A 16415-nucleotide genomic window follows, 5' to 3' on the forward strand; every position below is an offset into this window, starting at 1 on the left:
AAATACCCTCCACGAACTCCATAGAAGGTTCAAATCTCCACTCACCTCTCGCTTAAGTGAACATCATCGACATCCCAAAACTCTTCCCCCCCCCCTCTTACCCCCGCTCCCACTTTCTACCCCACAACCCCACTCTCCCCTTCCTCAACCCTTCCCACTAACAAATTATATGTTCTTCAATTAAAGAAGCATAAAAAAGACTCTAGCTTTGGAAGATTACGGCGTAATATTTGACTAACAAAAATTGTTATTGTGTTAATTGTGATTCTTTACATGATCGCATTTATGTCTTCTTTACTTCTGAAACAAATAAAAAAACAATTGTACATTAAAAAATGGTGTACCAAGAGTATAGGCGAACACCTTAAAATTGTTTTTACAAAGAGTATAGGCGAAGCCTAGAAAAAAATTAGTTTGCTTAGAGTATAGGTAATGGTCTGAAGAATTTGTGTACCAAGAGTAAATGTGTACCCCTGAAAAATTAGTTTACCCAGAGTGCAGGTGAAACCCTTCAAAAAATTTGTTTTTACAGAGCCTTTTGGCCCTCTAAAGAATTGGTGGTTCCGTGTGCTGACATGCTGGTTTAGGAGGAGGAAGATCAGAGAAGGATAGACCAAGCTACTTCTCCCTGGGGTGATAGAGGATGCATAGTTCTCCTGTTCCAGCTTAAAGAATCTTTATGTTCCGCTGCTTTCCACTGGTAGAGAAGTCAGGGAAATCCAGGCTTTGTTCATCTTAATGAGTGTAAGCCTGTTGGCGCTATCAGTTGACAGGCGGGTACGCTTATCTATGATAATCCCCCCCCCCCCCCAGCAGCACTAAACACCCTCTCTGATAACACACTAGCGGCTGGTCAGGCCAGCACCTCCAAGGCGTACAGCGCAAGTTCGGGCCACGTGTCCAGCTTTGACACCCAATAGATGTATGGAGCTGAGGGATCATAGAGGACGTTGGTATGGTTGGCTATGTACTCCCTCACCATCTTTTTACAGTGCTCCCTCCTACTCAGCCTGGACTAGGGAGTGGTGGCACAGTCTGGCTGGGGAGGCATAAAACTGGCAAAGACCTTGGAGAGTGTTCCCCTGCCTGCACTGGACATGCTGCCTGTTTCTCGCATCTCCCCTGCTAGTTGGCCCACTGAAGTATGTCCTCTACCGCTAGCATTGTCAGATGGGAACTTTAGCATCAGCTTTTCCAGCAGGGTCTTGTAGTATTGCATTACTCTCGTACCCCTTTCCTCTTCGGGAATGAAAGTGGAAAGGTTGTCCTTATACCATGGGTCGAGAAGGGTGAACACCCAGTAATCCTGGTTGGCCAGAATGCGTCTAATGCGAGGGTCAAGGGAAAGGCAGCTTAACATGAAGTTAGCCATGTGTGCCAGAGTCCCAGTACGCAACACATCACTGTCCTCAGTAGCAGCATGACTCTCAATGTCTTCCTCCTCCTCTTCAGCAAATACACACTGAACAAATATGAAGGAAGTAGCATGGGTACCCTCTGCAGTGTGGGCAGCAGTCTCTTCCCTCTCCTCCTCCTCCAACACGAGCTGAGAAACAGACGTGAGGGTTGTCTGGCTATCAAGCGATGTATTGTCATCTCCCATCTCCTGTTCCATCTGCAAAGCGTCGTCATTAATGCTTAGCAGTAGAGATGAGCGAACGTACTCGGATAAGCACTACTCGTCCGAGTAATGTGCTTTATCCGAGTACCTCCCCGCTCGTCCTGAAAGATTCGGGACGCGCTGCGGAGCGGGGAGCTGCAGGGGAGAGCCGGGAGGAACGGAGGGGAGATCTTTCTCTCCTTCTCTCCCGCCCGCTCTCCCCTGCTCCCCGCTGCGACTCACCTGTCAGCAGCGGAGCGCCCCGTATCTTTCAAGACGAGCACAGCGGTACTCGGATAAGGCACATTACTCGGACGAGTAGTGCTTATCCGAGTACATTCGCTCATCTCTACTTAGCAGCGACGTTCTCAGCAGGCAAAGTAGCGGGATGGTTACACTGATAATGGCCGCATCGATGCTCACCATTTGTGTAGACTCCTCAAAGTTTCCTAAGACCTGACAGATATCAGACATCCATGCCCACTCCTCTGTGAAGAACTGCAGAAGGCTGACTACCACTCTGACGGCCATGTTGCAGCTGGTTTTCAACAATGGCTCTACGCTGCTCGTAAAGCCTGGCCAACAGGTGCAACGTTGAATTCCAGTGTGTAGGCACATCGCACAACAGTCGGTGCACTGGCAGCTGGAAGCGATGTTGCAGTGTCCTGAGGGTGGCAGCATCTGTGGTGGACTTTATGAAATGTGCGCAGACGCGACACACCTTGCTGAGCAGGTCAGACAACTTGGGGTAGTTTTTAAGAAAGTGCTGAACCACCAGATTGAACATATGGGATAGGCATGCCACATGTGTTAGTCTGACAAGCTGCAGAGCCGCCACCAGGTTATGCCCATTGTCACACACGACCATGCCTGGTTGGAGGCTCAGCGGCGAAAGCCACAGATCGGTCTGCTCTGTCAAACCCTGTAACAGCTCTTGGGCGGTGTGCCTCTTGTCTCCCAAACTGAGTAGTTTTAGCACGGCCTGCTGACGCTTCCCCACGGCAGTGCTGCAGCGTCTCGAGCTACCGACTGCAGGCGGCGTGCTCACATGTGATAATTGAGAGGTGGAGGGGGTGAAGGAGGAGAGAGGGGTGTTTTGAGGAGGTGGCATAATAAGCCAGAGAAACCTTCACTGAGGAGGACCTGCAATCCTCGGTGTGGGTAGCATGTGAGCAGAGCCAGGGTCAGACTCAGTCCCAGCCTCCACAAGGTTAACCCAATGTGCTGTCAGGAAGATGTAGTGTCCCTACCTGACAGCACTTGTCCATGTGTCAGTGGTTAAGTGGACCTTCCCAGTAACCGCGTTGGTGAGGGCACGGTTTATGTTCCGTGAGACGTGCTGCTGTAGGGCGGGGACGGCGCAGTGGGAAAAATAGTGGCGACTGGGGACCTAGTACCGAGGGACCACCGCCGCCATAAGGTTGCGGAAAGCCTCCGTTTCTACTAGCCTATATGGCAGGATCTCCAGGCAGAGTAGTTTTGAAATATGCAAGTTTAAAGATTGTGCATTCGGATGGGTGGCTGCGTATTTCTGCTTGCGTTCCAATGCTTGGGTCATCGACAACTGAATGCTGCACTGGAACACATTGGTGGAGGCAGTGGAGGAATGTGGAGGTGAGGGTGTGGGTGCAGAACGGGATACGCTCATGCCAGCATCCTGGAAGGAGATTGGATGTCAGTGACCGGATGCGACACAGGGGGAAGAGGCAGTGGTGTGACCCGCAGGCGGTGAATGGCCTCCATTCCATGTTGTCGGGTGCTTAGCCATCATAAGTGAACGCATGCTGGTGGTGGTCAGGCTGGTAGTGGTGGCTCCCCTGCTGATCTTGGTGAAGTAGAGGTTGCACACCACTGTCGGTCATCCGCGCTCTCATTAAAAAGCCCCCAGACCTTCAAACACCTAGCCCTCTGCACGGGAGCTTGCCGTGAGGAGGTGCTGTGGGGAACAGTTGGGGGAGTATTTGCTGTGGCCCTGCTTCTCCCCCTGGCAACCCCACTGCCTCTTCTAACCTGGTATGCTGCAGCAGTTGCCTCCCCCTCTGAAGCACTGTCTTCAGTAGACTTAGCAACCCAGGTGGGGTCAGTCACCTCATCATCCACCAGCTCTTCCTCTGACTCCTCAGTCTGCTCGTTCCTCAGACTTACTGCTCTAACAACAACCTCACTGACAGACAACTGTCCTTCACAGGTATAGACTAAAAGAATATAGTTTATTAGAAACTCTTAAAAACATATAAGGGCTGACTAACAGTACTAACATACATTAACACAAAAAAGAGGAGAAGATATATTTAGGTGCAAGTTTGAATTATGCATCCAATGTCTCCAATGTAGATAATGGTCACAATAGCATGGTCAGTATAAGTGGATAACTTTAGTGCATATACAGAGTTCCTGCACTGAATGACTGGTGACAGTCGTATGTAGAGGTCGCAGAGAACTACGGCTCTGAATGACTGGTGAAGTCACAGAGAACTACGGCTCAACGCGTTTCTCCGCTCGCTTTAGAGCGGTTCATCAGGAGCCATAGATGTATATTTGACCAAAAAATCTTTAGTGGGATTAATAGCGTCAATCATTTAATTGACTAAGCTATCTTCCTCTTTTGGGATATATAATCAGTAGGATTAAATTGGCAAGAAAGTGGGTTGTCTGCGAAGATGTCACCAAAGGTATATATATATACCAGACACCATTAGACAAAAAGCCAACAGGGTACGGTGGTATAGTGGCTACGTTGGTAAAGAAGGAAGGAGGACTCGGATAAAGAACTTATGCACTGACAGTAGTCACAAGTCAGATGCGTGTTTAGATATGTCAGCTAAAAGGATCCTGTATTTAGCGCTGTATACCTATCCTCCTACAAGTGTTGCAATGTTAGCAGCACTAATGTAGAACTTCTAGTCATATGCACTGACATTAATAGAAAGTCAGGTGCATGTTCAGATAGGTCAGCTAAAGAGGATCCTGTATTTAAAGCTGCATACCTATCCTCCTTAAAGTGTTGCAATGTCAGCAACACTAATGTAGAAATGCTAGACTCCTATCAAAAGTTCAGACAACCAATCTAATATTCAAGCAGGCAGCCACAAATAGGCTTCAACAAATTTTTCTGCTCAAACAATAGGTCCCCAAGATAAGGCTACCTAGTGTGCCAAACATAGAGTAAAATAACTAAAGCCACAGGCTTTATCTGTTTGTTATTTTACTCTATGTTTGGCACACTAGGTAGCCTTATCTTGGGGACCTATTGTTTGAGCAGAAAAATTTGTTGAAGCCTATTTGTGGCTGCCTGCTTGAATATTAGATTGGTTGTCTGAACTTTTGATAGGAGTCTAGTATTTCTACATTAGTGTTGCTGACATTGCAACACTTTAAGGAGGATAGGTATGCAGCTTTAAATACAGGATCCTCTTTAGCTGACCTATCTGAACATGCACCTGACTTTCTATTAATGTCAGTGCATATGACTAGAAACTCTACATTAGTGCTGTTAACATTGCAACACTTGTAGGAGGATAGGTATACAGCGCTAAATACAGGATCCTTATAGCTGACATATCTAAACACGCATCTGACTTGTGACTAATGTCAGTGCATAAGTTCTTTATCCGAGTCCTCCTTCCTTCTTTACCAACGTAGCCACTATACCACCGTACCCTGTTGGCTTTTTGTCTAATGGTGTCTGGTATATATATATACCTTTTGGCGACATCTTCGCAGACAACCCACTTTCTTGCCAATTTAATCCTACTGATTATATATCCCAAAAGAGGAAGATAGCTTAGTCAATTCAATGGTTGACGCTATTAATCCCACTAAAGATTTTTTGGTCAAATATACATCTGTGGCTCCTGATGAACCGCTCTAAAGCGAGCGGAGAAACGCGTTGAGCCGTAGTTCTCTGTGACTTCACCAGTCATTCAGAGCCGTAGTTCTCTGCGACCTCTACATACGACTGTCACCAGTCATTCGGTGCAGGAACTCTGTATATGCACTAAAGTTATCCACTTATACTGACCATGCTATTGTGACCATCATCTACATTGGAGACATTGGATGCATAATTCAAACTTGCACCTAAATATATCTTCATTTTTTTGTGTTAATGTATGTTAGTACTGTTAGTCAGCCCGTATATGTTTTTAAGAGTTTCTAATAAACTATATTCTTTTAGTCTATACCTGTGAAGGGCTTTTAAGAAAAATTTACATATAGACTTCCCTTCTCTGTGATAATGACAGACAACTGTGTCTCATCCTCATCATTCACAAATAGCTCTTGAGACATTACTTGAAAGTCCCCACCCTCATCACCCTGAGTCCAAATTTTGGGCATCAGTCACGACAAACTCCTCACGTGGCTGATGAAACATTTTTTCTGACTCAGGGCTGGGACCCGAGAAGAGTTCTTGGGAGTATGCCTGTTTGGAACTGCTCCTTTTCCTGGAGTGACCAGGCTAGGAGAAAGGAGGAGGAGCCTGAGAATTCAGAGGTGCAGTCCCTTGGATGGCGTGAGTGGGCTGCGTGGTAGACTGTGTGTTAAATAAAGTACTGGACGCATTATCCGCTATCCACGTCAGCACCATATCGCACTGTTGTTTTAATAATGGCCTACCACGCGGACCTGCAAAATGTGACATGAAGCTGGGGAGTCGAGATACGTGTTGCTCTCCTAATCCCTCAGCAGCAGGCACTGTTTCACCCCACCCAGGACCTCGGCCTCTGTGCACCCCCTCCTTCGGACGCCCATGTCCATGTCCTCAACCTCGACCCTTACCCCTAGTCTTGATCATGTTGAATAAAGCACTTGGAGTAAATGCTACGCAAAATGCTAGTCATTTTGTGTACGCTTATAGGCCAAAATATACACAATAAACAGTGTATACTGTTGTTAGATAGCAGAGATTCCCACCACCCAGACAGTGGTATATAGAGTACGCTGTCAGCAGGCCCAGAAAGATTTTTCTAGTGTGTATACTATTGGTAGATAGCGCAAATTTACAGCCCCCAGACACTGGTATATAGATTACGCTCTGAGCAGGCCCAGAAAAATTTAAAACAGTGTATACTGTTGGTAGGTAGCGCAAATTCACAGCCTCCAGAGACTGGTATATAGCGTACGCTCTCAGCAGGGCCAAAACCTTTTTCTAGTGTGTATACTGTTGTTAGATAGTGTAGATTCACAGCACCAACACACAGGTATACAGCGTACGCTTTGAGCCCCAAAAAAACTAAAAAAAGAGAAATGATAGGAGTTCTGTTACTTCCTATGTACACCCCTGGCAGTACACTGCATAAAACCGGTTACAGTGGGCAGAATACAGCCGGGATGCTTAAAAAAAAAGTTGTGCGCACTACTGGTCCCAGCCAGCCAAAACGCTGATGCACACAATGAGAGGAGTAGTAGTCCTAAAAAGGACTGTTGGGTTCTTACCTAACCGTAACCTAATACCTACAATAATGGTTTCCCTATTGCAGCAGCTCTTTACCTAAGCTCATGCAGCATGCGTCTGAGGCGAGCCACGGGTGACCATGGCTTTAATACTCGGCGGTCACCTGATCCGGCCAGCCAGTCACTGCTATAGACGTGCAGAGGGCTGGTACGTCACAACAGGAAGTGGTAAAGCCTTCCCTGCATGTTTAGTGGCTAAAAAATGGCACTAAACATGCGGGGAGGGGAGATGAAATTTACTGGAGGACCGTATGGTATTCGCTCGAGTAATGAGCACACCCTGAGGCTACCTACAGGGGAGCGTGATATTGGCCCGATATCGCATTCGCCAGCATGTGTTTTTATGCCGATTTTGAGACGTTTTTTCTGTCTCAAAAAGACTCCCATCACTTCATTTTAAAGCAGCGATCCTCCAGTGCAGCTTCAGCCGCGTTACAGGATTGGCATGTGTTTGCCATTGTTATCAATGGGAAACCTCACATCGCACTCACGGTCACATAGCACGCCGTCCTATTGAAAACAATGGGCGATGTGTTCCGAGAAACACAAAACGATAGGGGATCGCTCATGTATACGACTGCATTCAAAAGAATAGCGTTCATATTTGCGCAGGATTTATACGTCTTGCAACGCACAGATCTCGTGCAAGATTCTCGGCCGTGTGAAACTGGCCTGAGGATAACATAGTGGCGTGGATTAAATATTTGTAATGCTTTCTTTTTGACAATTGATGGTGGAGGACAAGACTGCAGTACTCAGAACCACCACTATCCTCCGATACAAACATTGAAGAGACTGCAATCATCACATGAGTGCTATTGGGGATCCTGGGTGGTGGGCCCACATTGATCAGGTAGTGGCCTGTACTGATAATAGGCCATCACCTTTTAAAGCCTGAATAACCCCCATAAGCCTAAAGCCAGAATGAATTTCCTTTTTTGAATTTGAGGCCGTCCTAACTGTGCAAAATATATTTAGAGTCATGAGTGTTTTAATATGTTTGGCATACTTTACTTCAACTATCTGCTTTACAGCAGTATAGGACAATCGAATCTTAAGAGATCTGCCCCTACAATTTTTTGCTCTTTCTCCGATCAGTCATTTGCATCGGTTAATATATTTCACACTATAAAGCTGTTTAGTTCTTTTTATCTGAAACTAAACATAAACCTCTTATATTGCAATATTGGAATCTCTCTGCAGGTTTGAACAGGCCTATATGACAAGTCTGATTGGGCTCAGGCCAGAGAAGTATTTCTGGATGGGGCTCTCCGATACGGAGGAGAAGAACACTTTTAAATGGGCCAACAGGCAAAACGTTCTGTTCACACACTGGAACGCGGACATGCCAGGTAAGTCCATTCTCCACTCTTAGGCTGCCTGGCCACGGGCATTGCAGCTTTCCACGTCGGACCTCCGCAGCGGGAGCCATTGCCCAGGAGCAGGAGCCGGCTGACTGATCTCCATGGTCAGCCTATCTGACAGATAGGCCATCTGCGAAGAATTGCAGCAATTCGCAGCATGCTATGATTCTCCGCTCATGTACAGGGAGGGCCACACTTTTCATAGCAACGCTATGGATTGCGTTCCCCGCGGCTGGATTATCGGTGAATGTTCATGTACATATAAGGTGCTATGTTAGCAAAACTGAGCGCTATATGTATATTCTTGTTGTTCCAAATTAATTTTAAGTGTTCAAGTTGCTCAAAGAATTACATGTCCCACAGCATTTGTGTAATCGGCTGAACTGCTTTGTTCCTCTAAGGCCGCCTGCAAACGAGCGGATTTGCATTGTGGAATCCAATATAACTAATTAGCATCTTTTTACCAAACAGACTAATATATGTAACTCTATATATGCTATATACTAAAAAGTCCAGTCCACTAGCTCATCTTTCACCCACCCACCTCCTTGGGGTTGGGTCGCAGCTGCCATTCACTCTTTAAGAAAAAGAAAAAGGGTTAATTGTTTCCTCTTATCTGGTGGTGGTTGGTAGGAGATCTAACTTTGTGATGTCCAGACAATTTTTTATTTTTTTCTAAACTCGTTTTATTGAACAGTATGCGTTTCATACAATGTCACCGAGACAGAAAGAATTCCCTAAAGGAACCAAATATATCACCGAGGGAACCACTAAATAATACGTAAAATTTAACTTTTATTGATACAAACTAAAATATGATAAAACAGGCGTGATCAATCTTTGGTAAGTATCGTGCCTATAATGACCACTTGGCACCCTATATTTTAATATGCTCCTGGGTTAAAGTTGCGCTAACGTATATAAGTGACACTGTGAAGGCTAGCCGTACTATTGATAGTATCTAGGTGTGCAGTTCCAGTGTACCTATATCACCTACTTTAGATCTCACCCACCACTTATGGGATAAACCTTTCGTTATCTTAGTGTATATCCAATACACAGAAGAAAAAAAGGTAACTATAGATAGAACATGGGGTAACTTTCATAGACCGTATTACCCTTCTATTCCCTTAGTACCAACTAGAACCATTTTATTATATTATTATTCACCAAACACTCTGTCTCTTTAGCCTTATACACCCCAAAGATAGTCAATGGTGTATATTCTCTGATGAACGTAATATCACCATGTCTCTATGCTGGCAACTAAGCCACAATGGTGAAGGCCAAGGCAGAGTGTGCAGGTAGTTTATCCCCTATAGTGATAAGGTGATGAAGGGTCGTATATTTATATGACATTTATGACATATACGAAATCCATCACTACAAGTATATGTAATTAGATAGTGAGGTTTAGGTAGAGCAACCATCCAAGGTGTCAGTGCTGTGATGTACTACTGACAGTATGCATATATCATGCTGCTTGTAAGAGCTTCTACTTATTTTTATTTTTTCCAGTAGAGCGCTTAGTAGTTGTGATTCCAACAGTGGTAACCTAAGGTCATATCCGCATAGATAAGCAGATAGACTAAGTACATACAACTGTTAGTGAATCATAAAAAACTTAAAAGGAGGTATCATGCATGAGGCAGGGCTGATTCATAGTCCCAAATTAGCCTAATGACCGATCTCCTGAACAATAGTATAGCCCTGCCTCATGCATGATACCTCCTTTTAAGTTTTTTATGATTCACTAACAGTTGTATGTACTTAGTCTATCTGCTTATCTATGCGGATATGACCTTAGGTTACCACTGTTGGAATCACAACTACTAAGCGCTCTACTGGAAAAAATAAAAATAAGTAGAAGCTCTTACAAGCAGCATGATATATGCATACTGTCAGTAGTACATCACAGCACTGACACCTTGGATGGTTGCTCTACCTAAACCTCACTATCTAATTACATATACTTGTAGTGATGGATTTCGTATATGTCATAAATGTCATATAAATATACGACCCTTCATCACCTTATCACTATAGGGGATAAACTACCTGCACACTCTGCCTTGGCCTTCACCATTGTGGCTTAGTTGCCAGCATAGAGACATGGTGATATTACGTTCATCAGAGAATATACACCATTGACTATCTTTGGGGTGTATAAGGCTAAAGAGACAGAGTGTTTGATGAATAATAATATAATAAAATGGTTCTAGTTGGTACTAAGGGAATAGAAGGGTAATACGGTCTATGAAAGTTACCCCATGTTCTATCTATAGTTACCTTTTTTTCTTCTGTGTATTGGATATACACTAAGATAACGAAAGGTTTATCCCATAAGTGGTGGGTGAGATCTAAAGTAGGTGATATAGGTACACTGGAACTGCACACCTAGATACTATCAATAGTACGGCTAGCCTTCACAGTGTCACTTATATACGTTAGCGCAACTTTAACCCAGGAGCATATTAAAATATAGGGTGCCAAGTGGTCATTATAGGCACGATACTTACCAAAGATTGATCACGCCTGTTTTATTATATTTTAGTTTGTATCAATAAAAGTTAAATTTTACGTATTATTTAGCGTTTCATACAATAACAGATAGTTTAACTTTGCATACATCAGAGAGCTCTTTGGTATTAGTGTTCGGTACCCAAATACGTTACATTTTTTTTCTATATTTACCCAGCATATCTCAGTACGTGCATCTATAATGTTAATGACATTGTTGCTTATTTTACCTGTCGAGCCTGGGTGTGGTTCGTCCTAATAAATTTTGAAACATTTCTTGTGTGAAGTTTGTGTTTGTTGACCCGCACCAAATCCCCCAGACCCTGTCAAATTTTTCAGGATATTTCCTGTTTTTGTAGACTATTTTTTTCGTATGGTAGGATAGTATTGATAATACTCTGTCATTTTGTAATTGTCGGGGGGCGCTTGTCCATCCATCGTAGCGCTATGACTTTGCGGGCGTAAAATAATACTTTAGTAAGGAATATTTTATCATAGTGTTGCCATTGTTCCTCATCTATGATCCCTAGCAGACGCATCGCTGGATCCAGTGGTATTGGTATTCCCATCAGTTGGGTTAGGAACTCTGTGACCTCTTCCCAATACGTGTATACCATTGGCCATCCCCATATTAGGTGGTTAAAATTTGCGTTTGTTGCGCGACTTCGGTGACACTGACTGGTAACTGATCTATTCATTTTATGGAGTCTAGTCGGTGTCAGATAACATTGGTGCAGAATATATAATTGGGTTAGTTTGTTGTTCGCAGCTGGTGAGACCCCGATGTACGTAGCCATTGCGGTCTCCCAGTCCTCATTAGTCAGTTTTGGGGTAAGATCTCTCCATCTTTCCAGCACCACCATTTGTGTATTGGGGGTCTTAGAGTATAGCAAATGGGTATATAGCATCGAGATTAGGCCCCTGGGACCCTGTGTGCGCAGTATACCTATTAATGGGTATGTGGAGAAGGGTCTTCTGGGTTCTGGGAATTGCGCTGTCAATGCGAGTTGTAGGTATCTAAAGAATCCTGTTCTAGGTACCTGATATATTTGCTGTAGTTGCTCAAAGGAGACTAGTATTCCATCAATATATAGGTGTTCCAATGTGGTAATTCCCAGGTTTGACCAAAATTGTCTGTCTAGTAGATTCAATAAGTGCGGCAACGCTCTGTTATTCCATAGGGGGGTTTCCAGGGGGGTGCCTTCCCGCCTAGTTAATTTCTTACATGCCCTCAAGACGCTTGTTGCAAGTCTGTGAATGGGCAGTATTTGTTTCGTCAACAGTCCTGGTTTTTCCAGGAGGATCCAGAGTGATGCCTCCGAAAGAAAGTGCATTAGATGGTGCTCGGAGTTCGGGAGAGAAGAGCCCGACAGCTAGCAGCGTATGTATCTGACTTGCCCTGCCAGGTAATATATTTTGAAGTCCAGTAATGCCATCCCTGCTAGTTCTTTGGGTTTTTGTAGGGTCTCCATGCGGAGTTTGGCTCTGGATTTCCCCCAAATAAATGATGTTATTAATGAGTTAGTTTTTTTGAAGAATTTTTGTGTTATAATTGTTTCTGTGTGTTCTAACCGGTATAGATATTTGGGGAGAATTATCATTTTAATAAGATTTATTCTACCTGCTACAGATAATGGCAGGGGACTCCAGGCTTTTAGTTTTAGTTGCAGGGTTGTTATTAGGGGTGCGATGTTTAGATCAAAGCTCTGGGTGTGATCTCTAGTAATATAGATCCCCAAGTATTTGAATTGAGGGACAATTTGCAGGTTATGGCACACCTCTCCCGTCCTCCACTCCTCCTCCCTCAGCGGCATAAGGGTAGACTTCTGCCAATTGATACGTAGGCCTGAGAAATTCCCTATTCGTCTATTTGGGAGATGGCCAGGGGTAGGGTGCTTTGGGGTTCTGACATGTAAAGTATTATGTCATCTGCATACAGTCCTATCTTATCTTCTCTGGGTCCGATCTTGATCCCCCTGTATAATGTGTGTTGTCGGATTCTTAGGGCCAGGGGTTCTATGGCAATCGCAAATAGGAGGGGGGAAAGTGGGCAACCCTGTCGGGTCCCCCTGTAGAGTGGGAAGGAGGCGGAGATCAGGCCATTTGCCACTATTCTTGCCGTCGGTGCACTATATAGGATAGAGACCCACCTGATGAACGACTCCCCGAACCCAAATTTTCGCAGGGCCTTTATCAAGTATGGCCATTCCACTGAGCCAAATGCTTTGGCTGCATCCAGTGAGGCCAGGGCCCAGTTTACTTTCCACCTCCGTCCCACCTGTATGATTACCTGCGTCCTTCTGATATTGTCTGACGTGGACATTCCCGGGATGAAACCGGATTGGTCCGGGTGTATGATGTCTTTGATTGCTTGGTTCAGCCTGGAAGCCAGCACTTTGGTAAGGATTTTATAGTCCATGTTTAGGAGGGAGATAGGTCTATATGACCTGCACTCCTCTGGGTTTTTTTCAGGCTTTAGTATGAGGACTATGTTGGCCTCTAGCATCGACTCTGGAAGGTGTCCTTTTTCAAATATATCCTCATATAGTGAGAGTAGCTGTGGTGTTATTTCCTCTCTGTACTGTAGATAAACTTCTACTGGTATGCCGTCTGTACCCGGGGTCTTATTTTTTGCCATGCCCTCCATTGCCTCCTCTATCTCTTCTATTGTAATGGGGGCATCTAACAGGGATCTATGTGTTTCTTGTATTACTGGGAATGTTATATTGGTTAGGTATTTCTCTAGCTCTGCTGGAGTGTAGTTGGTTTGGGACTGGTATAGGTCATAGTAGAATTGTTGGAATCTTCCTAATATAGCTTTGGGGTCTGTAATTATTGTGCCCTCAGTTGATTTGATCCTTAGTATAGCCGGGGAGGTAGTCTCTTGTCGGGCCATATATGCTAGCAATTTACTGGACTGGTTACCTAATTCGAAGAAGGACTGGCGGGTGAAGAATAGTTTCCTCTGGGCCTTCTCTTTTAAGTGTATCAGATACTCTCTACCTACCTGGACCAATTTGTCTCTTTTAGCGTTTGAGGGGTCAGATATAAATTCCTTTTCTAGTTGTTGGCATTGTTTCGCTAACTGTTCTCCTTCCTTAGCTGCGTTTTTTTTAATGAAGGAGATTGAGGATTTAAAGCATCCTCTAAGGTATGGCTTGAAGGCTTCCCATACCAGCATCCTATCGGGGTTTGCTTCGTGTGCCTCGTAGTATATTTGAATTCGGTCTACTATTCGGTCATTTGGGCCAAGCAGCGAGAGCCAGAACGGATGTATTCGTTGCTTCTTGATAGCAGGGGAGCCTGGGTCTTTGAGAACCATGCGGATTGGTGAGTGGTCTGAGACCCCTCTTGGGAGGAATTCTATGGATTCAATTTTGGGGAATAATAAGGGGGATCCAAATATGTAGTCTATTCGACTCAATGCATGATTATGGGGTGCATGGCAGGAAAACTCCCGCTGGTGAGGGTGGAGTGTTCGCCATAGATCTAGCCATCCCGTCACCGAGATCATAGAGGCTAGGCGGGTCGGGCCATCGTCTCCCGCCCCCCGAGCACCACCCCCAAATCTGTCCAGGAATGGGTCCATGACCATATTCATGTCTCCCATACAGATAGTCGTTGCATCTGGTGTAAATAAGGCAAATTGTATGCCTTCCGCCAGAAGGGCTGTTGACGTTGTTGGTGGATTGTAGTAGCATAGAAGTACATATGGATCATTGTTTATTTTGGCTCTTACGAAAATGAATCTGCCCTCCGGGTCTCTTTTCAATTGTTCTACCTCCCATCTGAGAGACCTTTCTATCAGTAAAGACACCCCCCTGGAATATGATGTGTGATATGTGTGTGCTGACCACTGGACCCATGGCTTCGACAGGCATTTAGAGGTTTCGGGCATGAGGTGGGTCTCCTGTAGCCATAATACATGTGGTCGCCAGGAGCGTATTAAGGAGTTTATTGTGGTTCGCTTCCTGGGGGATCCCATGCCTCTGACGTTCCAAGACACAAAAGTTATCTCAGCCATTGGCGAAGATGGTTTAATTGAGTCCGGATGGAATTGTTTATGTCGTCCTGGCCACTAGGAGACCCCCCGTCACGCCTCACTACATCCTTATTACCCGCTATGCAATCGCACTTCAGTACATTTACAGAAAAAACATTAGGCATCTGATGCACACAATTTAGAAACATTACGGTAGTGTGCTACCAACGTATAACTCTTACAACTTGTAACTGAACAGGTTTTGAATACTGAATACTTCCTCGCTGTGTTAGTATTCGTGGCTAATTTTTACTCGGGGTAACCAACTTAGCATAGCTTCAACGTTCGCTATACTTGTGGTTTTGTTGGATTGTTAGAACAGTAATGTGGGCCGACCATATCATGTTGTGTATTGGTTAGGTGGACTCCCTTTCGGGAAAAAGGAAGGGGGGAGGGGGGGGTAGGAAGGAGAGGGGGGGAGAAGGGGGGGAGAAGGGGGGGAGCAGGGGTAAATGTGGAGGGGGTGTTGCGCCGGGGGCGGCCTGGAGGGAGCGTTTCATCTCTGGTTTAGCGGTTTGCGATACAATTAAGCGGTTTTGGTGGGCCCTTTATATATAGTATGGAAGTCCCGTCACCTAAAGGAGGATAAGAAACGGTTAGGTTTTTGTATACGTTACAGTCTTTCTGGTGGTCGTCTGGTGGTTAGCCATTCTTCTGCTTCGGATGGTGAGGTGAAGAAACGGGTGCGGTCTCCGTCGATCACTCGCAGTCGTGCTGGGTACACCATGGAGTACGGGAGCTGCAGATCTCGAAGTTGCCTTTTAATACTGAAAAATGACGCTCTTTGCTTTTGGAGGTCTGCCGAGAAGTCCGGAAAAATAGATACTGTGGCGTTGTCATGACGTAGGGGTCCTCCTTTTCTGGCAGCTCGCAGAATGATATCTCTGTCACGGGAGTTGAGTAATTTTGCTAGTAGAGGTCTGGGTGGGGCCCCGGGTATGGGTGGCTTCATTGGCACTCGGTGAGCCCGTTCAATAACAAAAACCTGCGATAGTTCTGCATTGGGAAGGAGTTCGCGGAGCCATTTCTCTAGAAATCATTCAGGTCTCTGTCCCTCGGTTCGTTCTGGTAGGCCGACTATGCGCAAATTGTTGCATCGCGAATGATTTTCGAGGTCGTCCGCTTTTTGTCTCCAGTAGTCAGCTTTTTGTGTAAGGTCTCTTATTGCGGCTGACATTGGGGAAACGGCGTCGTCTAGTGTGGATATTCTATCTTCCGTAGTTGTGACTCTTTCTCTCAGATTTTGGAGGTCTTGCCTAAGGAGGCTTACATCCATTTCAACTTCGTCGATTTTACTAGTAAGGGTAGTCGTGGATGTTTGGATTGCCGTCAGTAACTGTTCGGACAGTTGTTGTAGGGTTTGAACTGTCCCCTCTGTTGGGTTTGGATTGGTGTTCTTTGTCGGAGGAGATGAGCCCCCCGGGGCCGGCGGTAT

The 16415-nt window shown here is 45.2% G+C and overlaps 1 protein-coding gene across 1 annotated transcript in view; it reads left to right on the forward strand.

Annotated features, from left to right (window-relative positions):
• Positions 1-16415, forward strand: part of LOC136587226 (macrophage mannose receptor 1-like) — a 353431-nt gene that overhangs the window by 72593 nt on the left and 264423 nt on the right. Inside the window, exon 11 of the mRNA XM_066585783.1 lies at positions 8258-8406. Coding sequence (XP_066441880.1) covers positions 8258-8406 — 149 coding nt within the window. The remainder of the gene's footprint in view (positions 1-8257; positions 8407-16415) is intronic.

This window comes from Eleutherodactylus coqui, chromosome 12 (genome assembly GCF_035609145.1).
Source record: "Eleutherodactylus coqui strain aEleCoq1 chromosome 12, aEleCoq1.hap1, whole genome shotgun sequence".
In the NCBI taxonomy this organism is placed as follows: domain Eukaryota; kingdom Metazoa; phylum Chordata; class Amphibia; order Anura; family Eleutherodactylidae; genus Eleutherodactylus; species Eleutherodactylus coqui.